Below are 25,383 nucleotides of genomic sequence, written 5' to 3'. Positions count from 1 at the left end.
TTAAAATATAGTTACAACGGTTCTAAAATAAATGGAAACAAAATTTAAAATTTGCTAATTTGAAATAAAATAAAAATTTTCTTAAAAAAGTATATATAAAGTATTAAAATAATTAACAAAATTAAAAAAAATAATAATATTGTGACAATAATTTTACAAGCAAAAAGCAAGTTAATCTTATTTAGAGATTGCAAGGGTGACTAGCACGGTCCTCAATAAGGAAGCACAGGCAGTGCTTCTCTGTTCAACATGGCAGAAGGTAAGCGATTCAATCTATCAGTTCATAATATAATCAATATTTCTATTAAAAGTTGCTACTTCTAATTATCTAATTTATTTAACTATTAACAATTAAAATTTGACATGTATATTATATTACCAATAAATGCAGTTTGATAGTTTATTAATTTATGTTATTTTAATTATATTTTTATAATACTGGTATACAGAATATATCGTAAAGAGAATTAAAAAAATATATATAACAAAACGCCTGTAAAGAAGTTGCAATGACGGTGAATTTTCCCTGCATTTGCACAAAGTTAGAATTCTTGTTTTACTAGAACAGTAAAAATACAACAAAATAAATGTATGAGGATATAATTAAAATCCATATAATTTTTTGTTTAATTTTACTTACTTATTAAGATTCTGGAGAATTCTAGCAAACAGGATAGATAAATGTGGAAGGATAAAGTTTCTTGAAAATACATCACATATTTCTGGTTTTGATAAAATATGTCGTTAAGATCTGTTCCACACTTCACAATTACAACAATAAAAAACAAAAAAATTGTCAGCTTTATATATTTTTAAAGATTTGTATTTACTGATCCTTAATTGAAAAATTTTTTCTCAATTAACTTAAAAAAACGTTATAGAGAAGTTATTACCTTTTAATTAAATTTTTTTATCCTTAGTGTAACTTCACCAAGTTAAGAAAAAAATTATTTCTTTTAAATAATTTTCCTTTGAGTTTAAAAAGAAGTTTTTATAATAATTTTTTTGAATTACTAAGTCTGGAATATTTTGAAGGATTTGTTTAAAATTTAATCTCATAATATAATAAAAATAGAAATTCTTCTGAATTTAAAATCATAATTTTTGCAAACCTGTTGAAATCTTTAATTTTTATAAAAATGTAAAAAAGAAAAGAAAAAATGTACACAAAAAATATAGAAATTTATTGTGCCATTTTTGAAGAATTTAAGTTTAGTCAGTCAGAAGATATTAATCAAAATAGAGGCTTACAAAAGTATGTTTCCAGAATCTACTGGAAATTTTTATGGTTTTTTTTTTTTTTATGTTTCTTGGACTCAGGAGGTTGTAAAGGTCAGCATTCACAAAAATTCCTACATGTAATTTTGGACCGTTCTTTTATATTTTACTTTTATACCTTTATAGCTGCTACACAGAAGCAATAGAGCTATAAATGGGAAAGTGAAAATCAGATTAAAGGAACTTTTATATAAATGTTTTAATTTTATCTGCTTCTCTAAAATCAATACTTGAATATACTTCCGCTCAAACGTACAGATATTATACTTTGATGAAAAATATAAATACAAATTTACACAGAAAACATCACACTGGTTTCCAAATAGTGTTGTGAAGTATAAATTAATTAATATATAAAAAAAGATCATACTATTACTAAAGATTAAATTAGACTTAATTACAGAGGTAGAAACTTAAGTACCTCTCTAGGTTACACCTGCAGTGGAGATTAACAAATTTTTTTTTTTGTCTTCAGTCATTTTACTGGTTTAATGCAAGAAAGATGGTTTATTCCAAGAAAGATTTCCTATCTAGTGACAGTTGTTTCATTTTGGTAACCCCCCCCCTACATCCTACACCCCTAACAGTTTTTTTGTACATATTCCAAACGTTGCCTGCCTGCACAAATTTTCCCATCTACATGTACCTCCAATATCAAAGCAACTATTCCAGGATGCCTTAATGTGTGGCCTATAAGCCTGTTTCTTCTTTTAGCTATATTTTTCCAAATGCTTCTTTCTTCATCTATTTGCTGCAACACCTCTTCATTTGTCACTTTATTCACCCATCTGATTTTTAACATTCTTCTATAGCACCGCATTTCAAAAGCTTCTAATCTTTTCTTCTCAAGTACTCTGATCGTCCAAGTTTCACTTCCATATAAAGCTATGCTCCCAACATAAACTTTCAAAAATGTTTTCCTGATGTTTAAATTAATTTTTGATGTAAGCAAATTTTATTTCTGACTGAAAGCTCGTTTCGCCTGTGCTATTCGGCATTTTATATCGCCCCTGCTTCGTCCATCTTTAGTTATTCGACTTCCCAAATAACAAAATTCTTCTACCTTCATAATCTTTATTATTACAAATTACCTTTGTAATCTATTCTTTCTATTTTTACATTTAGTGATCCATTCATTATTTCTACTACATTTCATTCATTACTTTCGTTTTGTTATTGTTTATTTTCATGCTGTAGTTCTTGCATAGGACTTTTTCCATGCTGTTATTGTTTCTTCTAAATCTTTTCTACTCTCAGCTAGAATTACTATATCATCAGCAAATCGTAGCATCTACATCTTTTCACCTTGCACTGTTACTCCAGACCTAAATTGTTCTTTAACATTATTAACTGCTACTTCTATGTAAAGATTAAAAAGTAACGGGGATAGGGAACATCCTTGTTGGACTCTCTTTTTTATTATGACTTCTTTCTTATGTTCTTCAATTATTACTGTTGCAGTTTGGTTCCTGTAAATGTTAGAAATTGTTCTTCTATCTCTATACTTGAACCCTAAATTTTTTTAAATGCTTAACATTTTATTCCAGTCTATGTTATCGAATGCCTCTTTAAGTCTATAAATGTTATGTATGTTGGTTAGTTTTTCTTTAATCTTCCTTCTACTATTAATTTGAGTGCTAAAATTGCTTCCCTTGTCCCTATACTTTTCCTGAAATCAAATGGGTCTGCTCCTAACACTTCTTCCACTCTCCTCTCAATTTATTTAATGAGTTAAATACTGCTGCTCTTTATTTAATGCTGAGTTAGTTATTCTAAAATCACCTGACCAAAAGTTGTTTTCCTCTTACCACCGAACCTCACTAATTCCTACTATGTCTACATTTAACCTATCCATTTCCCTCTTTAAATTTTCTTTAGACTTCTAACATTACATGCTCTGACTTGTAGAATGTTATTTTTTAATTTTCTGGTGACCTCTTCCTTAGTAGTTCCCACCTGGAGATCCAAACAGGGGACTAGTTTACCTCTGGAATATTTTATCAAGGAAGGCACCTCCATCTTTGTTACATGAAAATGCAGAGCTACATTTTCTTAGGAAAAAAACAGTCATAGTTTTCCATTGCTTTCAGCTGCGCAGTACTCAGAAGACTGAGTGATGTTGGAATGGCCGTTTAATTCCTCCTGACCTATGCCCTTAACAACTATTGAAAGAGCTGCTACCCTCTTTCAGGAATCATTGCTTAGTCTGGCTCTCAATAGATACCTCTCTTATGGTTGCACCTATGGTCCAGCTACTCTGTATCACTGAGCACTCAAGCCCCCTCACCATCAGCAAGGTCTCATGATTCATAAAGGGAGAATCATATATATATTTATATATATCATAAATATTGAAAATTAAACTATACATTCAACCAAACTGTTGTTTTTTAATTGTAATAAATACATGGTGTTATGGAAACCCTTAAAAGATTGTTTAACTATTAAACATACAAAAATGAAATTTAGAAAATACAGTAAACTAGTTTGAAACAATCTAGTTTTTAGTATGAAACCACTATTTGGAGTATAATGAATGCCAATTTTGAAAGGATTCAAATGTAAATTGAAAAGTAAAAATTATTTAATTGTTTCCATTTTGGTTAGGGTTGTCGTGGCTCAAACCTTTTTAAGTCAAAATGTCTAGTTTTCAATGCCATCTAAAATTATTCATTGCAATCATTATAATTCTTTTTTTTATTCATAATTTTCTTTTATTTGTATATCTAAAATTGGGGGGGGATCTAAGCCCTTGGAAAATTCTGACCCTATATGCATAATTCTATCTTTCCTTTTCACTCGAATATACTAACATTGTTGTGTTATCTTTTTTCTCCATGTTTGCTTCTTATCAAATGGTTCTGGTAGGCTAAAAGAAAAAGGCTAGACCCATGTATAACAAAACGAAGTGACAAACTGAACAGTTTCAAGAATTTGAAACATACTCTTTTCTAGTCTCTGATTTTTTACTGTCAACCTTTGATCAATTTAGAGAACAAATTTGCCGTGGGTATTGTAATCAAAGTCATTCTCATAATTCTTGAATTTTGCCATCCCTTTTTTGTTCCTACAATGGAGAATAATCTTTATAATCTAGCAATTTGACACTTTAGGTATGGGTGTTGGCAACCGCTAACTTGATGAACACATAATCTAATCGATGTGAACACAATGAAAAAAACTTTCTAAAACATTCTGTAGGTTTATTTGAATTTATCACAAAAAATAATTCTCTATACTTTATATTCTCTATAATTTTGTTCCTTACTCAATACCTGCCATTAAGATAGATGAACATTGAGTACGGAATACCAATAAATATACAAAATGTACTTCAGGCTGATTCTGATTTATATACAGGAATTTGAATTACAAAACTTCAGGAGGAAAGTAAACCACGATTTGTGGAGATGAAAATTCTTAGAAACTTTAAAGAAATAATAAAATTAAAAAATGAATTAGAATGTTGTTCAGTAAAGCTGATAGCATAAAAAATGAGATCACAGAAACGTGTGACAAATCTATATGGAGATAACACATTTTGAACAACACTAGTATTATCAAAGTAATAATGAAATAGGATGTATTGTATACTTAAAAAGATCAGAAAAATAATCGCAATGAATAAATTTCTACTGAAGAATCTTTTGCAGAAAGTTATAAAGGAAACTATTAAACTTTGTATTAAAATACTTCTTAATATAAAAAAAATAAGAAAATATGAAAAACAAAATTAAGCTCAAGTCTTTATACATGATGTTATGAAAACAGACTATAATCAAGTTAGATCACAAAAGTACAACAAAAACAATCTTACAATTTAAAAAAAATAAATACTTCCACTACAAGTTTTAATTAAATTCATAAGTAGTATTTTTTGAAATATTGTATTTAAGAAAATTATTTTTATTTTATAAAAAAAAAAAAAAAACATTTTTTTGTTTAATTTTATAATGTATAATGTAATAATACGATTTTAATTAATTAAACAGAACTATCTATTTTAAATGTGTAGTGATTGAAGTTCATTTTTAACTTTTTAATATTAAAGTCATTGAATCATTTATAACGTTAATATTTTAATTCAATGCAGTTTTTCATTGAAACAGTTAATACATTTATTTTTGATCTTCTTAATTCTTATATCAGACAAAATTTACGGAAACAAAACACAAAAAATTATTACCTTGAACATTACTTTTAAGAACTTTTATCTTAAAATGCAATTAGATATAATTTTTACTTAAGATGTAGTTACAGAAACATACTGTATAATTATAGACAGTATATCTTAAAATTTTCATATTTAAAAAATTATCTCCCACTTCTTAATTGAAAGACTTCTTGGAGTATTAATAATAAAGCAGTAGTTATACATCAAAAACAGTTTATTAACATTTCTTAAGAGAAAAGATTTCTGTTTTTTAAAGTATAATTGGTCATTGGGCACATGTTGAACAAATAGTTGATTAAGCCTCCCATTTCATCTCTGTCCCATTGGGATAAATATAGTATCTGTGTTTGGCACCTTATTTTTTGCTACTCTCTGATTGATAGAAAGAATTTTAAATTTCTTTTAAAAAATTATTGGTTAGTGCAGATTATGAAAATGAAAAATTTGAACAACATTTTACGTGAAAAGATTAACTACTCTGACCGTGACAGAAGTATTGGCACTAAAAAAAATTTAGTACTTCTATTCCCTTAAGAGAAAAAGAGGGGGAAAAACTTTTCTTTTGTATTTATGGCTGTTAGATTAAAATTTGGTATTCTATAAAATTATACTTATAAAAAAATGAATAATGATTTGAATTTAGTATAATTCAAATGAATTTTCAAGTAATTTATCAATAAAATTATTTCCTGAAATTTAATAGGTAACCACAACTACATACATATTATAAGAGATGTGTAATGTCTGGGTATGTATGTGGATATTCCTGGATTGTGATTGTAAATTAATCCTTTCAATGTATAGTAACTCATACCTTATATTAATTACTACATACGATTTACGTACATCAGTGTTGTGAATTTTCTTTATAAGTTTTGTTTCACACATTTTTATTTTGTTTTTTTTAAGTTTATATTTAAAATTTTTATTGCTTTAATTTGTTAGACACATTAATTTATATAATTCTACATGCTATATTCTGCTCTAAAAATAGGAGATGTATGAATTCATTGTAACATCATATTATCTAATTGGAGTTCCTTTTCTAAGAATGGATTTTTACCCCTTCTAAGCGAGTATTCCTTATTCTACTTTGTTATTAATCATTGTGTATTACAATAATTATTTTCAACAGATGGATATATCAAGGATTATGAGATTATTGTTAACAGGAAACAAATAACATAATCGTTAATTATCTCCTCATAACAGAATAAGTATGGGTTTTGCTCTTTTACTTATTAATTTTTGAAACTGAATACAATTAGAGTTAGGTTAAAAAATATCTGGATGAGATTTAATTTAAAAAAAATTCTATCATTACAAAATAGTAAGTTAAATTACCTTCAAAAGTTGTTTCAATTACTTTACAAAGCCATAGATGATTATGTGATGCTTCCACAGCTAATTTATTTTTTTTTTTTAATTGCATTAATTGCAATTAAAACCAGTTTTGAAATTAACTTCAGTATATTTTAATTTAAGGTGAAAGTTATAAAATCTTTACTAGAGTCTGAGCTAGCTTATACTTGAAATCAACCTTCTTCACACGTTGCTGCAAGGAGCAGTGAATGATGATGCTGTTGGATGCGGTACTAGTATTTGCATTAATTTTGGTAGATCTTTGTTATTTATGATGAGTTTAAACACATGTAAGGGTCCAATTTAGATTGTTTTTATTTTTTTAATCTGTTTTTGGGTCTCACTATATTTTTATTAGTTCAAGTGAACCTACCTAATTTATGTCTTTTTTAACTTTTACTTTTAACATTTTTATGTTGTTAATGTTTCAGTTAGGTGATTTACAAAAGTGTTTACTGGTGGGAGGGAAGAGCCATTTTTATATATAGCTTTTTGAGAGGCTGTTCCCTGTCCATCAGAAATAGAACTTATTACTATAGAAGAAACAATTTTATAGATCTATCAAATTTATTTGTGTAAGTTTTTGTCTATGAATGACTATATTGTTTTATTGAATATTTTTTGAATCTGTGGGTGGTTTTTAAAGTGTGATTGATTGTTAATGTAAGTAAATGTTATGTTTACGACAACCCACCGCATTAGTCTAGGGGTTAAACTCATCATTGCAAAGTTAGCTGATTTTCGAAGTTGTGTTGACATCATGTACTGTGCTATTACTCTGTAACCTTGTATTACATAAATAAATAAATGTTGATATTGTTGTGTTTTATATTCTGTCTTTTATTCTAAAATTTGTATAGAAGTTTGTCTATTAGTATTCTATTGTTCCCACTGACTTTAATTAAAACAAAAGTGGAACCTTTCTTGTCTAGAAACTTGTGAAAAAGTTTTGTCTAGGTAAAGAGAACATCCATGTATGAGAGGTCAGCCAGATTTTGATGATTCACGCATTTTCATTTAAGTTACTTTTGTGTGATTATGATTATTGTTAAAAATCAAAATTATAGCCATAATAAATACTGTTCACATAAAATTAAACTTTCTATTATAATTTATTTTAACAAATAAAGGAAAGAAAGTTTACAAACACATTAAATTATACAGATAAATTTCTTTAAAATCCCAAAATAATCTAGTATTGAATGTTCAACTATATACTACATCTCTGCTGTACAGTAATAAACAATAATGTTATGTACAAATTATCCTATTTAAAAGTTACATACCAATACTGATACCAAGTGTGTATATGTGTGTGTGTGTGTGTGTGTGTGTGTGTGTGTGTGTGTGTGTGTGTGTGTGTGTGTGTGTGTGTGTGTGTGTGTGTGTGTGTGTGTGTGTGTGTGTGTGTGTGTGTGTGTGTGTGTGTGTGTGTGTGTGTGTGTGTGTGTGTGTGTGTGTAATGTCACAAAATAAAAACTATTTATTATCATTAGAAACTGTTTTATTACAAAAATTTACAATTAAACACTTACTATATGCAACAAGTGCATTTTGAGGGGGCAACAAACACACTGAGATCTTTCACAACGTCTGACATGTAGAAACATTTTTGAGTAAAACATATTCAAATTTCTTCTTTTGCTTCATAAACTTTCCTTTTAGTCTGCAAAAAAAAAAAAAAAAATATGGTGATGATCACTAAGGAAATACAAAAAATACAATCAATCCCTTAGTAATGGAACCCATAGTGAAAATTGCTAATAACACCATTATCATTAAAAAGTAGCAACTTTACCTTTTAATATTTTTCTTTGAATAACTGACGTGATTACTTCACTTAATTAGTTCAAGAAAAAAACTGCATTTTATTAAAGGTTTTGATTATAATTAATATACCACAAAAAACAAATAATTGTGTTAATACCTTTTTGTCTGGACAGGTAAGATTAATTTTGCAAAAAATGTATGAATTTCAGCTTCCATGTCTGATCAAGAGATCATCCATCCAAAGAAGATAAAAATTCATCGTAAAAAATATAATATTTTTAATGCCAAAAAAGAACTATTCATTCAAGACAGTTGTTTTGTTTGCGAGAGCTATCCAAAGAGGTTTTACAGAATGTTATTGCATCTATGATTAAATTGTTCTTTTGATTTAAATTTTGAATTAGATCTGGGAGTTTTATAAGTAAAAACTAGCTCAGAATCAGGTAAAGTTTTAAAAACTTTCATATTAAATTAAAGCAAATTGTGGTCAAATTAAAAACAGTCTTTTGTTTTTAAACACGGTATGTCATGAATATAATACAAACTTCTCAAAATTGTCATTAGGAATTGCAAACAGCTCTCTCATTTCATCTAAATCACAGGAGGATTTTATGATTAGGGATTTATTGGGGCAGCAAGTTTTGTGTTTTTTCAAAAAGGAAACTGCTTCACATACTGCGATATATGAATAGATATGTTATAATGGCAGAACTGCCAATTACTGTTTACTCATTAACTACGAGTACATGCCTCAAATACAACAGAACTTGATAGCAGCATAGGTGCCGCAATTAATCTTGAAGCTTGGAGTATGACGGCGAATACGGTGCTGGTTATCCAAAATGAAAATTCAGTTTAGTTTTCACACACAGAAGCAAATGCTTTTGTGTTACTGGATGGTGTTATTGATTACTTTTAATATTTTATAATTCTGCTGTTTTTACTTTATAAATGATGAAGTATTTTGCCATAAAAAGAAATTGGTTAACAACCTTCCTTGAATCATTCAAGGATTGCAATTTTTAATGGTATTTGATGTAGTAAATAATTTTTTATTTTTGTGTAGTAAATAATTGGTGTTTGATGTAATTAATTGTTGAATTGTAAGCAAACTGTAACAATGTTTACTAACTTGAACGAATACATTATATTGTTCTATGATAACCGTTGAAAGCATTTAGATAAATTACAAATGTACACCTATGCATGAGATTGAATTTGATTTAAATATAAAACACAACACGATTGTAATAATTGAAAATGTTAAAGAATTGCTATGTACGAATAAATTAACATATAATGTCGCCATAATGAGTGGAGTAGCCAACTGAACAAAGCGACCGTAGCGGCAGAACACCCTAGTGGTCAGTAAGAAAACTAACGATTTTAACTGCCATAATCTTAACAAGATTTTAAATTCATATTCTAATTTTTGACAAAAATGTTGTAGTGTATTTTTAAAAGTTATTAAAATGGAGGCCTATTAAATCCACATGTAGCGTGCATCAAGTGCTACGTTAAACTAACCCTGTAGTTAAAAGAAAAAAGAACATTATCCTTTTGGTGTACCTATGATTTGGCGAGAGCCTACTAACCATTATGATGACTCCTAGTTTTGCTTCGTTCAGCTATGAGACCATTACTTCACTGTGTTGATATACCGATTCCGATCTCTCCAACTTCTTGGAAAGAAATTTCTGATTCCCCAGAAGGTTTGACCGATGAATCCTTAACTTCAATAGATATTAGTTACATTCAGGAAGAAACAAATACTGAACCTCACCTCATCACACAAGCAGAACTGAGCGACCTAATTCATGACTTGTATTTGTCAAAACAAAATGCAGAACTCCTAGGTTCACGTCTTAAAGAATGGAATTTTTTTAAATAAGGATACTAAAATTTCAGAATGTAGAAATTGAAATGAAAATTTTCTGAAATACTTTAGAAGAGATGGTTTAATTTGTTCCTGCCATGATGTTAGGGAGCTAATGTTTGAACTGGACATTGAATATGTTATTCATGATCGGCATTTATTTATAGACTCATCAAAAAGAAGCTTAAAGACAGTGTTGTACAACTTGAATAAGTTTTCTTCTATACTGGTAGCACATGCTGTAGAAATGAAAGAAACATAGCTTTAAAAAATTTTAAAAGCTCATGGAGAATCATCGCTGATCTGAAAGCGATAGGGTTTCTTCTTGGTCTCTCCTTTTCTGTTTACTCTCCGGAACCAAGGTATTACTTTAGAGGATGATTGAGGATGAGGTGAATGAAGATGATATGTATGAATGTAATTTAAGTGTCAGTCTTGTACAGTCTCATGCCAAATATTCCTGAGATTGTGATTAATTGAAACTCAACCGCCAAAGAATACCGTTATCCATGATCTAGTATTCAAATCCGTTAAAAGTAATTGCCTTTTATAAAAGTCCTTCTCAGTCTTTAGAGTGCCTTTACAAAATATATGTGTTTCTTGTGTTTGTGAGATAGTCAGGCTACAGATAAACACTATGCAGTTAAAGACTAGCCAAAAAGAAAACAGTTTACCTCAGGAAAGAAACATGTTGCCAATATTCCTCTTGTTGAAGCAGATCATATTATTTTACCACCTCTGTACATAAAACTAGGTCTGATAAAGAATTTTGTAAAAGCATTAGATAAAGATGGAGACGGCTTTAATTATTTAGCTGTGGTTTTTTCACAATTAAGTGAAGCCATATTAAAAGAGGGATTAAGAGGAAATATTCATCAGGTCAGAAATAAGAAAATTAATTAGTGAAAATATATTTGACAGCAAAGTGAATCCTAAAGAGCTAGCAGAATGGAAGACATTCAAAGATACTGTTACTGGTTTTTTTGGAAATAAAAAAGGTAAAAACCACGATCAGCTTATAAATGAACTCTTAGTGAACTACAAAAATTTAGGCTGAAGAATGTCATTGAAAATTCATTTTTTACATTTTCATTTGGGCTTTTTCCCTTTAAACTCAGGTGACATCAGCGATGAACACCAATATAAGATATATTTGGAACAATATTATCAAGGCAGATGGGATGAACCTATGATGAGTGATTACTATGCTGGATGATAAAAAGAAAAGACTTCACTGAACACAAAAAGAAAATAACAAAAAAAGAAATTAAGATAAATGTAAATGTCCGCAAAATAAAGGAAGGAATTTTAATTCTAATTATTATTATTATTATTATTATTTTTGTATTCTATTATTTATGACATTTCTCAAGATTTTAAAGGGTATAACTAAAAATCTGAGGCTGATGAAGAAAAACTGATTTCATTTTAAGATTCAGCATAAAAAATACTTCTAATTCACCTACTTTTATTTCAGTTCCAAATTATTATTATTTTTTTTTTTTTTTTTTTTTTGTTGACCTGTGTAATTAAATCATATTAAATTTAAAAATGAAATAATGTTAAAAATATTAATTATATATTGAGGTGATTAAAATGTCAAAAATGTCTAACACCACAATACATCTTATGAAGGCCCATCATTCACTGTTAGGTAATGAAGCAAATGTTATGCTTTAAGGGTAGTAGAATGATTCAAAGTGCAACCATCGCTGCTGTGGGCACCAAGCATCAAGATAGGTTGCATACCAGCAAGTGAATAATTATTGACTATCTGTCCTGTGGAAGTTGTTCAAGAATTATATGATTCCTTTATGATCAAAAACTATTATACTGAAAATAAACTATTATACTTTATGAACAAAACTATTATACTGACACCTTTTTTAATCTGAGAGAGTTTGAGGTCTTTCACCATGAAGAGGAAAACTTGCTTATGGAATACTTCTTACCAACCTTTTTTTTCATTAAGGATATCTATGGACCACAATTACAATTCTTATTTAGGTTTTACTCTTCTCATTCTTCTTCCAGACCTTACATTCTCACAATATTTCTTCATTCTAACTCTCGCTGATTCCCTTCTCTCTTCTGAGTAGCTCATTCCTCCTCTTCTGTTACTGTCCTAAAAACCTTAAACCTCTGTCCAGAATTGTTCATTCATTATTCAGCCACTGGTTTTTATTTTTTTTGTTATAGAAGCAGTTGAAGTTAGTTTTAGTTAGCCTTCCTCCATCCACTTGGTATAAGTGTTTGAAGTAGTTGAGCCTCTTTTTCTAATTGTATATTCTTTTTATGTTGCATTCTATTTTGTCATTCCTTCTATTTTATAAATTCTTCTGTGGGCCTCAATCTGTACTGTCCTTTTCATTAATTCTTAGTATTTTCTTCTCCACATTCTTAATCCTTTGAATACATCCAATGCCATTCAGAGAATGGCATTTTCTATTCAAATTTTATTGATCACAAAGTATGACATTTTTCAAAAATAATTTTTATTCTTTTCAAATCATCATTTACAGTTAAAAGAGATGAATCTTTTCATCAGATATATCTGATGCCGTAACGGTTAGTAAAATTTGATTGAACTGAACCAAAAACTAAATTAGATAATAATTCAGTTCTTAATTCTTCAGATAATTAAGATCTTCAAAAATAATGATTCAGATGCACATATAATATATACATTTTCATGATTTTGCTGGTATTAAACAAATAAATAAAATAATTATATAAACAAATCAATTATTAAAGAAACAAAAAATGGTCAAAGAAAATAATATAAAATTAATTTTACCATCAAAATTAGCCTTCCTGTACCAATCATCATGCTACCAACTCTTGCAATTTTCTTTTAATTTCTTACATCACGGTAAAATGAGCACAATTAAAACTATTAACCCATAGATTTGTAACTATAAGTGAGTGTCTTTGCACGTTTTGCCAATTTTTTTGAACAAAATCTGATTTAAATTCATCGCTCAAGTGATGAATTTAACACAACTCATCGCATCCGATGAGCTGTGGAATGATAATTCATGGCAAACGCATGTTAGTGAACAAGGTTTACATATTTTAAGTCTGCTTTCATGAAGCTGTTTGACTGATTTATAGTTCAAGTAGTTTTTTAACATCATGTATTCAAATATGTAACTACAAATAATTTATGTATTTAAACAAAAATTGACTTATACAAAATAAAATGATACTTTTATAAGTAGTATAAGAATCATTATTAATTCATTCATTAAAACTCATAATTACAGACTCTGTCACCCAATTAAAACAGCAGTAATTTTATATTGGATAGGAGGTTAAAGCCTGACTGTGATTTGGACCAGAACCTTGTGTACGAAAAGGGAAGAGATGGTACATTCATCCATTCAGATTGTCATGAATTTGTTTCCATTCATTTGAAACTAATAAATATATATAGATATTTAATAAAGTTAAGGTTTGTTACGAAGCTGCTGGGACAGCTACTTTGACAGTTCACAAACTCCGTATTTATCTGATAATAATCGAATGGACTGAACATTTCAAAAAAGGCTATTATAAAGTGTTTATTATTAAATAAATTTTATTCTTATCAACCGATATATTTTTCCAGTTTATCCAGGAGTAGTAAAGACTGGAGCGTACAGATACAATGATGGTACACGTTATGTAGGGGATTGGAATGATCGTGGCCAAAAACATGGATTAGGTCAAATGACTCTACCAGATTCTACTCGTTATTATGGAACATTTCATAACGGTCTCTGTTCAGGGCTTGGAGTAATGCATTTTCCTGATGGAGCTAAGTTAGTATCATTCATTTTAACTATGTGAACAATTATTTTATTATTACAAACCAAACACATTTTATTAGATAAAAAATTTAATAAATAAAATGTTTTTAAACGATTAAAAAAAGGATCAGATTATTATTTTGGAAATATTAAATATAAGTAATTCTTTTTTTCTTTATTATCATTCTATGACAGACATAAAAAGGCCATAAAAATATTTTAGTATTATTTTAGGATTGATAAATGTTAGGAACATAATTATCTTTATTTATTTTTCACAATGATTACTTTGAGCTCAATGCATGCAATTAACCTGGAAATGTCTAATTCTAATGTTTTATTTTTCCCAGGGAGTTATCGAAGACTTTTCATAATGAAATTCTGATCTGGCATACTCTTTTATAACTGTTCAACCACAGTAACAGATTAGTCCTAATTGACTTTATCAATGCGTGGAATCAGACAGCATAATGATCATTGCGATCAATTATTTATTATAACTTAATTTCCTGCACATTATCGGTCAAAATGAGTAACATGATTGGCTACTTTTACCGGTCAGTAGTTCAGTAATTTCATATTGACATTCATGACATTTCTTATTGAAACTTAGATCAAATAACATTTCAAAAAGATGTTGTGATGTACCAGCACTGTCTTGTTTAGAAACAATTTTCTGCTATTTCTCTCTTAAAATCTCACTTAGTGAAAATTTAATAGAAAATTATTTAATTTTCACAAAATATATTTTCTACTACTAGTGATCTTCTAAAATAGAGAGTCTACAAAATTAAATGCAATTATAATTAAGTCAATGCAAACAAATCTACAGAAATAATAGACGGAATATTTTAAACAAAATTGAAATTTTATCTTTTGATAAGAATACATTTGTAAAATATAGGTCCTCACTTCAAGAGAAAAAATGTGGAATGCCCTAAGGAGTTGTCCTCAATCCTTTTCTTGTTGTTTATTAGTCATCTGCTCAACATCTTGAACTATTCATTGTCACCCACTATGTAGATGTCACAAATGTGTGTGTGTGTCAAGATAATTATTTAAAAGAACTTGAAACATATTTTAAGTCATATTTTTTGCACATTTTAGTGTGTGTTTTACATTAACAATTTAAAAGATTATTCATTGGATGATTGCATCTTAGGTAAACAAAACATACGGATAGAATTCCCTTATTATTAAAAAAATGTTTTTTGTTGATCATAAAACAAAATTTCTAGATGTTTTATTAGATCAATAAAACACCTTGGGATGAAATTGATTTAATTTGTAATAAAGTCAAATTGCATAGTTTGGCTTTGAAGTGTCTTAATAAGCTAGTCATCATTAAAAATCTACTTTACTTACATATATTCCTATCTGAAGTAAAATATCGATATCATCTCTTCAGGCTCCCTCAGAGTCAGAAAAAGTTTTCAAGATGCAAAGATGGGCACAGATCATTTTTTGGTGTCAATTTGAATCAATCTTTATGACTGAAATTTAAAAAATTAAATATGTTGACTTACCCTTGCGGTTATATTTTATGAATGCGCAATCTTTGCTAAAAACAACAATCACTTATACTTAAAAATTAAAAATATCCATATTTTGTATAATCATGAATTTATTTTCTTAAAATTTAGATAATTAATTATTAACTGTGTATTCTGTGATGCTGATGTGGTCATACAGTTTTTTTATGGTTTCTCTAAGTCAATTCAGGCAAATTCTATGGCAGTTCCTTTTTGATCTATGAAATAGCATCTACCCATTCCTGAAGTGAACTATTATTTATGTATTGATTACAATATATAATATTTATTTATGTTTGTTATGTGGTTTAATAAATAGCTATTTTTTTTCTTTGTTCACCATCATTTACCTTGTCCACGGAGGAGGAACAACATCTAAGCGTAACTCAGCTTCGGGGGCTGCCTTCACCTCAAACTACCTTGGCAGAACACAAGGTCCCGCCCAGGTAGCTGGGACTCGGTCTTGCAATACATGCCATGCCTCTCATTGGGACTCCAGTCTTAATGCCCCCTGCCTCTAATGGGGAACTCGCAAGGGGATCCCGCACTGGAACTACGGTCTTACATTCCCTCCCCCAGAGGTGTTGCCAAGGATCCCCATCCAGTCATTGATGGTGGGATGCCAGAGCCTCCCACCTCTCCTCTGGATGGGGCTGTCCCCCACAGACACCCATCAGCACTGAACAGGCACCGCATCTTTATGTCACAGATGAAACCTTGCATCCCCTACCACCGGGTGCATGTCCATGCAACCGACAGGAAGGACACCGAGACTCTCACCGGCAGTCCTTCTGTAGATGACCAGCCTCACCACAGGTGAAACAGTGGCCACTACGGTCTGGCCCAGTACACGAATAGGCTCTGTGGCCTGGCTTCCAGCAGTAAAAACAAAGGTCGTCAAATACGTCACATAACCCTACAAGCCAACCATCCAATACAGATATGTCCATCAGCCAAAAATTTATCCTCAAGGATGGGCGGCACAGCCACAGTGACCACCCTGCGTCGCATCATAAGCCGGTCGCATGGACATAACTTTGATCGACACTAACTCCACCGTGATTTTCCGAAACTCTGTAATGAACTCATCTTGAGTGGTGAGTACATCCACATCCATAATAAGGATGTGGATGTAACGCCTCCTCCTACCCATCTCCTACCATCCTCTCCCTGTCAGAGCTGTAGTAGTGCCCTCGAAGTTTGCAGAAATATCCTTGCTTATTCGTTCAGCAACATCACTATCGGCCAGCACCCGGATGTGAATATCCTCACCCTGTCCCATAGCATGGAGAGGACCCTGACTTCACCTGGCAACACAGCTCCTTTCACTCTTCGGCAATCCTTCCTTCTTTCTTTCTTCCTTTCTGGCAATGTCCATTTCCCAGATGTCTTCGGAATTCCCTGTCTTACTTCCACATCATTGTCAGACCTTACTGGAAGAGGTGGGAAGTCCTCCTCAAGCCCACAACCACCTGTGAAACCCGCAGCAGCTAAAACCAGCACAAAGCGACAGCCTGTCCCTGTCACCGTGTCTTTTTTCTTGTTTCTCTGCATGTTTCCATCAGTCACACCTCACGCCGAAATTCCGCAATCTTCATTTCCACCGCACTATCGGTTTTGTTGCTGTCCGAGGGGATCTCACGCACCAAATCCCAGGAAGCACCAATATTCCCACCTAAATAAATAGCTATTGGGAATGATAAACATAAAATGACAATTTTAAGTTTTTCAAGTTTTCTTCAAATCTGTGCACCCGGTCAATAACTGTAACACAACAAAAAATGATTTTATACCTTATTCAAGAAAATTCACAAATTTTTAAGTTTTTAAAATCTATATTCTCACAATCCATACACAAACACAAACACACACATGCACACACACACACACACACACACACATATATATATATATATATATACATATATATCTTCTTTATTTTATTATTATAATATCTATTTTATTTTAGTTATGGTTTTTAAATGGTCATATCAATTGTTAGTTATTAGTGACAACTATGAATTGCGAATACTGGGGTTGACATTTTCAATTAAGTAGTATTGTTAAAATAAAAAATGTTATATAATATTTTTTTATGAACATGAAATATGAATATTTAAAAAATACTGTTTCCATTTAATAAGTAAAATGACATAAATATTTTGTTTAGATATGAAGGAGAACTAATGCAAGGATGGTTTCATGGGCACGGAGTATTTTGGCGAGCTGATGGCATGAAATTTGAGGGAGAATTTCGAGGTGGAAGAATCTGGGGATTAGGTATTTAAAATATTAACTTTGTATCCATAAAGCATATTTGGAAAGTAGATTCCATTCTAAATGCGGCCTCTAGAGTGTTTCAGTAGTTCATATATTAGCCAGCTGCAGTTGCCGCTATAGGAGTGTAAAAAATTCTCGTTAATACTTTGTTTTAAGTATTAAATGATTAAGACAATTGAAGGACCCGCTTACTGCAAAATACATTTTGTTAATTCTTTTTTTGAATGCAAGAAATACGTAACCAACAGAGATTCATTAACAAATTAATCAAGCGTACAATAAACATTTAATGACTGATGAAATGATGGCAAGGAATGCAAAATGTTCACGAGGTAGTAAGCGAGTCATCGGATGTTAATGATGATTCAATGCAACTTGTTAATGGAAAAATCTATGAGAATAAGCAGTTTATAACTTCGACAATTTTTTTGACTTTTTATAAATTTAAAGAAATATCTGACAAATCAATGATGAAAGAATTACGATGACATTAGTTTTTTCTATTAAAGAGAAAACCCTATTTGCTCATTTTACAAACAGGGTGTCAGAAATTGGTTACATGCTGTAGCACAAGATAGCGCCACAAGCACTAGCATGTGGTGCTATAGATATACTGTAGCATCACATATTGGCGGCAGCAATGTTGCAGAAGTAGTTCAAGAAAGGGCTTTCTTTTAATAGTAAAATAAAATTGCTACATAAACTACCATTAGTTTTTAATATCTAAACAATACCTACTTTTTAAACAATAACAAGCAGAATAATTTTCAGTGGACGTCTAGCTGAACAGTTTGCAGTAGAGAAGAACACTCCCAGTTACTTCAAAATTCCATGGATGTGTGAGGTTATTCTTTTTGGAACCCTAACGTACTTGTTCCCAGGTTGCTTTTTAATTTCTGGAGGAAAATAAATTTTGATTACAGCAATCAGATTAACACAAAATTTTTGACTAATAATGGCTATTCTCATCTTGGGTAAAAATTCTCCATCTCCTCTGAGATGGATACTACTGCCTGGAGGATATGTAATATTTACCTTTGGGTACAGTTGTCTACTGTTGCATTCATTCTAGGTTTCCTTTTACCATTACCCATTTTCTTTCCTTATCATTATCCTCTTAGGTTATTATTGGCCACTCATTATCCCTTTAACTTACGGAACATCATAATTCAGTTGTTTGCCTTTAAACAAATATAAAACATTTTTGTCCTTGATTTCTTCTTACCCATTACCAGTTAGCTCTGTGGATGTAAGTCTTTGGTAGGTCCTATCTCTTGAGGGTGCCAGGATCTGTACAGCCCTTGATGTTATTTATTTATTTATTTAATATCGGTTGCATACTACAATAAAAACCAGTTTTAGTGTACATGAACTTTCATAGTTACATAATGTAGAAAACAGAAACAAAAATAAAATAAAATGGAATTATTAATTAATTACTAGATTTTAATAGTTAACAAGTAGTTACTAGATGCATATAGTTCTAAATATAGAAAAAAATGAAATTAATAAAACAATAAAAAAAAAGTAAAAGAAAAAGGCTTAATTAATACTAAATGTCACGTATTTAAATGTCTTAATAATGATCCAATATTGACAAACTAAAAGAAAATTATCTTTAAGTTTGTAGATAAATTATTTTTCATAAGATTTTATTATGTTTCACACGTGAGTTAAATAATTTACATTTGAAAAGTAATAATAATATGCACTTACGACATTAATTATATTTAATTAAAAAATTCCCAAAGATAGATTTCATTATGCATTATAGAAACAATAATAATAATACTTTAGGGCTACTAAATGTAATGAGTATATTTAATGATACCAATAATTAACTCGAAGGAAAATGAAATAATAGAAAGAGATAGTGAAAGGGAAAAAATGAAAGGAAAAACTAAATTTTATAATGGTTTTGTTGAATAGAATTAACAATCACTTTTATTATTAAAAATTTTATTGTCAAGATTGTTTTGTTAAAACATTTAACAATTAAACCAAAGGATTTATATATTGTGTTATTTTGGTTTGCGGGCAATAAAATATTTATTTCAGATGACCCTTAATAACTGGCATGTGTAATCCTATCACCAACGATAAACATGGTGGTTGGTGAATTTACTTATAACTTAAAAACAGTTGACTGTGTCTGTTTAGTAGATGTACTACTGGGCTGCCTGTTATCTTTCTTGGTAACCCCCTTTCTTATATTATTGTACAATAAGCCTAGTGGCTTGAATGCTCATAGGGAAAAGCTGGACCTCCTAATCCTCCCTAAAGATAAATAAAATTACTAATATATGATTTTATCTTATTATTACGAACATACAAAAAACTACTCTTTTATTCTAATTGATAAGGGAGTAAAATGTAATTATCAACCAACAGAAAAAAAGATAAAAAATATACAAGTATCAACAGTCAGAATGTGTTTTATACATTAACTATCTTTTTACTCAATCTAAATAAGGGCAACTGAAAAATAATAATAAGGTCATTCAATAACTAAACAAAAAAATAGCTGTACAGCAAAAATGGTTTATTAAATAAATACAGTTTTTTTGTCTACTTTTCCGTGTAATCCGCACCAACTTCTCTACAATTGTCCCATCTTTTTTTGAGTCTTCTTCTCCCCTCAGTGAAGCATTATTTACCTTGATCTTGAAGCCATTTTTTTACTTTTTCTTTACCTCTTCGTTGTCGTTGAACTTGATGCCAGGCATAGCTTCTTTCATTGGACCAAACAGATAAAAATATGAAGGGGCAAGTTCAGAGCTGTAAGGAGGATGAGTTAGGAGCTCCCAGTTCACTTTGCCAGTAGTTTCCAGCATCAGTTGTGCCATATTAAGGTCCAGTGTTGTCTTGAAGAAGAAGCACTGCTTCCTCTGCCATTCTGGACATTTCCTTTTTAAACGCGGGCTTGATTTTGTTCTCAATCATGGCTAATTAATATAGGCTGTTGATAGTGTGTTGCTCCTACAAATAATCACAGAAAATCAGACCATGGACACTCTAAAAGATGATTAACACGACCTTACAAGCCGATGGTTTCATTTTGAATTTCTTATGAACAGGCAATTCAGGATGTTTCCAATGCGTGCTTTGACGCTTGGACTCTGGCTCAAAATGATGTATCCAAGTTTCACCACAGGTTAAAATCCTGTTCAAAAATGCGTCATCTTCGAAATTGAAAAGATTTTTGAGTTCGGTGCAAATGCAAAATCTGTCGGCTTTGTGATGAACAGTAAGCTCTCTGGGAACCCACCTTGCACAAGTTTTATGGTAATTCAGTTTGATTTGTATGATGGAATAAATTGTGCCGAACTTACTCGTTGTTGTTCTTTCAACAATTTGTTCAACTGTAAGTCGTCGGACTTCTTGGATAAGTAAATCAGTATGAGAATCTACCGCCGAGGTCGTCACTGCTATCGGAGGCCTAGAGCGGTACTCATCGGTCACGCTTTTGCGGCCACTTTTAAACTTTTCCAACCATGCATAAAATCTCGCATGGTTCATGCAAATATTACCGTATTGTTTGTTCATCCGAGAGAATATTTCTGACGGTTTTACACTTTCCAAAATTAGAAATCGGATCACAGAAGGCTGTTCTTCAAAAGTACTTTCTTCAAGCGGACACGCCATTGTAACTAAGACTTTAGAGGCTTTCTTTTTTTCCTGTTTAGCCTCCAGTAACTACCATTCAGATAATAATAATGTAGAGATACCATTCAGATAATGTAGAGGATGAATGAGGATGATATGTATGAGTATAAATGAAATGTAGTCTTGTAGTTTCAGTTTGACCATTCCTGATATGTGTGGTTAATTGAAATCCAACCACCAAAGAACATCGGTATCCACGATCTAGTATTCAAATACGTGTAAAAATAACTGGCTTTACTAGGACTTGAACGCTGGAACTCTCGACTTCAAAATCAGCTGATTTGGGAAGACGCGTTCACCACCAGACCAACCCGGTGGGTTAAGACTTTAGAGGCTACGCTTATGTAAATATTAATCAAACAGCTGACTAACACTCTTTGCAAGGTTGCCGACTAACATTTACAGAAGTTTCAATTGTCTGCATTAAGCATTTCCTTCACTAAAAATGTCGGTCTGTTTAATTATTGAATGACCCTCGTACATGCCTGACATTCTCTATACGTCTATACCAATGCCATTATTCCCAGGATTGTGTATACATCCAGTTAAGTCTGGATGTATACTATAAATATAGTATGATGGTGCATGTACAAACACCAACAAATGAAATGGCAAAACGAACTATTTTTCAGTACGGGTTCATTATGTGGGGTTAATGTTGGCAACTTTTGAAACTAGTATTTGTTAAAAATAATAAATAACCACAATACCGGTTAAGGTTGTCATAGCGAGAAAGTTTTTATGTCAAACATTTTGTTCTACAATGTCCTTTAAAATGACATGTCACAACCCTATGCTTTCTGTTTATAATTTTTGATTTCCCTCTTGGTGGCTGTGGATGAGGTGGTTTCCTATCAAAAAATAGATTATTTCAGGATAGGGGCATTTGTGAAATTTTACTTTTCAATTTTTAACGGTTGAATAATTATTTAAGGGTTCTATACTTTGTTACATCTTGTACATTAGTAATATGAGTAAAAAAATATCATTTACTATTCTTAGTAGTTCAGTTTCATCAATGTATTAATAAGATATTCAAACAACTTTCCATTAATAATTAATTATTTTACAAATTTCATGAGATAAAATTTAAACCACATTGTTTATTATTAACAACTATAAGTAAAGAGTAACTTGTGCCACACGTTCACGTTTTCTTCTGAACATTTAAGCGCTTTGTAATAATTTATATTTTACTATTTTTTCTTTGTTTTATTTCAGGAATGGTTACATTCAGTGATGGGAGCCACGGATTTCCAAGAAATGAAGGATTTTTTCAGGATTGTCGTCTTATCCGTAAAAAACATTGTCCAGAAGTTGTTCAAAAGGCTCAGAAAGTAGCACTACTTGCAAGAGCCCAAACTGATCAAAGAGATAAGTAATTAAAAAAGTAAAAAGTTTAAATTAAAAAAAAAGAAATAATAATTTCAATAAAAATTAAATATTTTTTGGAACTATTCAGCTAGCATAATCAGATAATAGAAAAATAAACAGAAATAGTTGCCATGTAATAATTATCAATTTCAGTCATTGTAATTTGTAGATTTCCTAGAAACTGTAAATATTATTACCGCTACAAGAAAATAATTATAAATTATAATTTCTTAATTTTTAAAATTTTATTTAATTAAAACTATTAGAAAAAAGCGGGATTAATTGTTCAGATACAAACTTATTTTGTAGATATTTAAGAATAAAATAAATATAATGCAATGTAACAGAAAAAATAAGAAATTCATTTATTTCAAAATCTCAAGCCTGACTAGGATTTAGATCTAGTACCTTTGGATAAAAGGAAAAGATACTACCGCTCCGCTAAAGAATATATAAAGATGTGAGAATGAGAATATATTACATTATAAGTTAAAGAATTATATTATTTAAGCGGTAAGTAGTAGATAATGGAACAGAGAGCTAGGTAGAGTTTTTATATTAAGTCTGTTCAAAAAAATTTCTTATCAAATATCAGAAAATCATTGTGTTTTATATCAGAATTGTGTTTTGTCGTGTAAACTATTTGTTATCTAATCTGAACAGAAAACTTATTAACAGTGACAGCAGGAGTTTTAATAGAACAACTTGTGTGAACATGTAGACATTGTTATATTTGCAGACTTGCTTGAGGATTTCAAGATATTGTTGAACTGTGCTGTAAAGAGAATGTAGGCTGAATTTAATAATTAATAAGGTAATAATAACGTTGATTGTTTTGAGAAATAATGTAGGATTTTTATTCTCACTTGGAATTCACAATCGATTATCATGGGACTAGTCAGTCGAACTACAGTGATGTAGAAAAAGTCAGGACGACTTTCTTAAGGATGAGATCTTATTTTATCAACAGAGATAAGTTTTTGCCTATCAAACTATCTTTGTTTATCTAACCCTCCATGCGGATCAAACTGAACTGTTTATACAATTTTGCCAGTTTCTTCCGCAATTCAAATGTTCGTGGCGGGCAAATATTCCTTAATGAAACTGACCTCGCTTCACTTTAGTATCTGCGTGTTTAGTAAATGTTGCATCATATGTTTAAACTTATCTATATTTAATCGTTTGTGATATCTATATTTAATCAGATATGTTAACTAAGGATATTCCATCCTCAGTAAAAATACCTCATTCTCTTAGGAAATGTGAATGGAATAGATGTGTACTACCTGCAAGGGCCTAAAGTAGTCCTTTAGATGGGGTGGTTTGCTTCATTTCATGCTTCCTCATTATGTAGGTCATTCCGTTTTATCACTTACTATTCCTTTTCCTTATTCTTATTTCTTTTCTCCTGACTGGTTTTTGACTGAACTATGCTAGATATCTATTAAATCAGTTTTAAGGATTTGGGACTTCTTTAAGTTATTTTGTCCTTGGTTTTGATACGATTGGTTCTGTCTACAACCCTAACGAGAGAGGTTCTTTCTACCTTTCGTCTGGTGGCCATGAAACTGCAATCTGCAGTTGAGGCATATATCATATAATTGCAGCCCTCCAAATTCTCCCAAATACAATACAAATTGAAACTCCTCAGATGTAATCTATTCTCTTCGGTTTTTATAAATTGGTGAAGCACGGACTGAGACGCATATGATTATGTTAAAATTTTTTAAATATGTTAATACCAGAATTTCTTGTGGTTCTCACGTATTGACTTAAGTTTCTAGAACTTATGTCATCACTAGAGTTGTGGCTAGATAACCGCAATTAAAAAAGAAAATTAGAATACTTTGTACGCATAATATAAATGACGAATAATGGGTTGCTGAAGTTGTTCAGGAGAAAAGGTTTTTTGAAACTGGGAACCTTGTAAACTCAAAATAAAAATTTCAAAACACGGTTTAACACAACTAGTACAGAGCTGTATTAGGCTGTAATTTATAAAGTAAAAACTGTTGTTGTGGTTGCTGACATTTGAAACGAACAGGCTCCTTAAGAAAAAAATAGTAAAATTTCTTGGGATGGATGAATTCAAGAAGTAATCAAAACTAGAAAGCTTTCATCAGAAATTTTATCTGACCTGGTATCAAACAGAGGATAACAATTAAAAAGAAAAGTTGTTTGTCTTACAACATATGGACATATGGACAACCAAAAAATCAGAAAGAGAAATGCATACATTTAATAATGTGCTATCACAGCAAGTAAAAAATCAAATGGATT

General features: G+C 30.5%; 1 protein-coding gene and 1 long non-coding RNA gene across 2 annotated transcripts in view; one reads left to right on the top strand and one right to left on the bottom strand.

Moving 5' to 3' along the window:
• The first annotated feature begins 230 nt into the window (after positions 1 to 230).
• On the top strand, positions 231 to 23,406 carry rtp (MORN repeat-containing protein retinophilin). Its single transcript, XM_075365442.1, has 4 exons — positions 231 to 259; positions 14,071 to 14,263; positions 17,954 to 18,063; positions 22,951 to 23,406. The coding sequence occupies exons 1-4, from the start codon at positions 250 to 252 to the stop codon at positions 23,109 to 23,111; spliced, it is 474 nt and encodes a 157-aa protein (XP_075221557.1). The 5' UTR covers positions 231 to 249; the 3' UTR covers positions 23,112 to 23,406.
• The window catches only part of LOC142324597 (uncharacterized), a 43,935-nt gene continuing 26,925 nt past the window's right edge, over positions 8,374 to 25,383 (bottom strand). Inside the window, exons 2-4 of the long non-coding RNA XR_012756337.1 lie at positions 18,802 to 18,959; positions 15,617 to 15,744; positions 8,374 to 8,480 (exon numbers count right to left, since the gene is read on the bottom strand). This is a non-coding gene — a long non-coding RNA (uncharacterized LOC142324597). The remainder of the gene's footprint in view (positions 8,481 to 15,616; positions 15,745 to 18,801; positions 18,960 to 25,383) is intronic.

The sequence above is a fragment of the Lycorma delicatula genome, chromosome 5 (genome assembly GCF_047948215.1).
Source record: "Lycorma delicatula isolate Av1 chromosome 5, ASM4794821v1, whole genome shotgun sequence".
NCBI classification, from domain to species: Eukaryota; Metazoa; Arthropoda; class Insecta; order Hemiptera; family Fulgoridae; genus Lycorma; species Lycorma delicatula.
The sequence above is the reverse complement of the archived record's forward strand: the minus strand, read 5'-3'. Positions and strand labels throughout refer to the sequence as shown.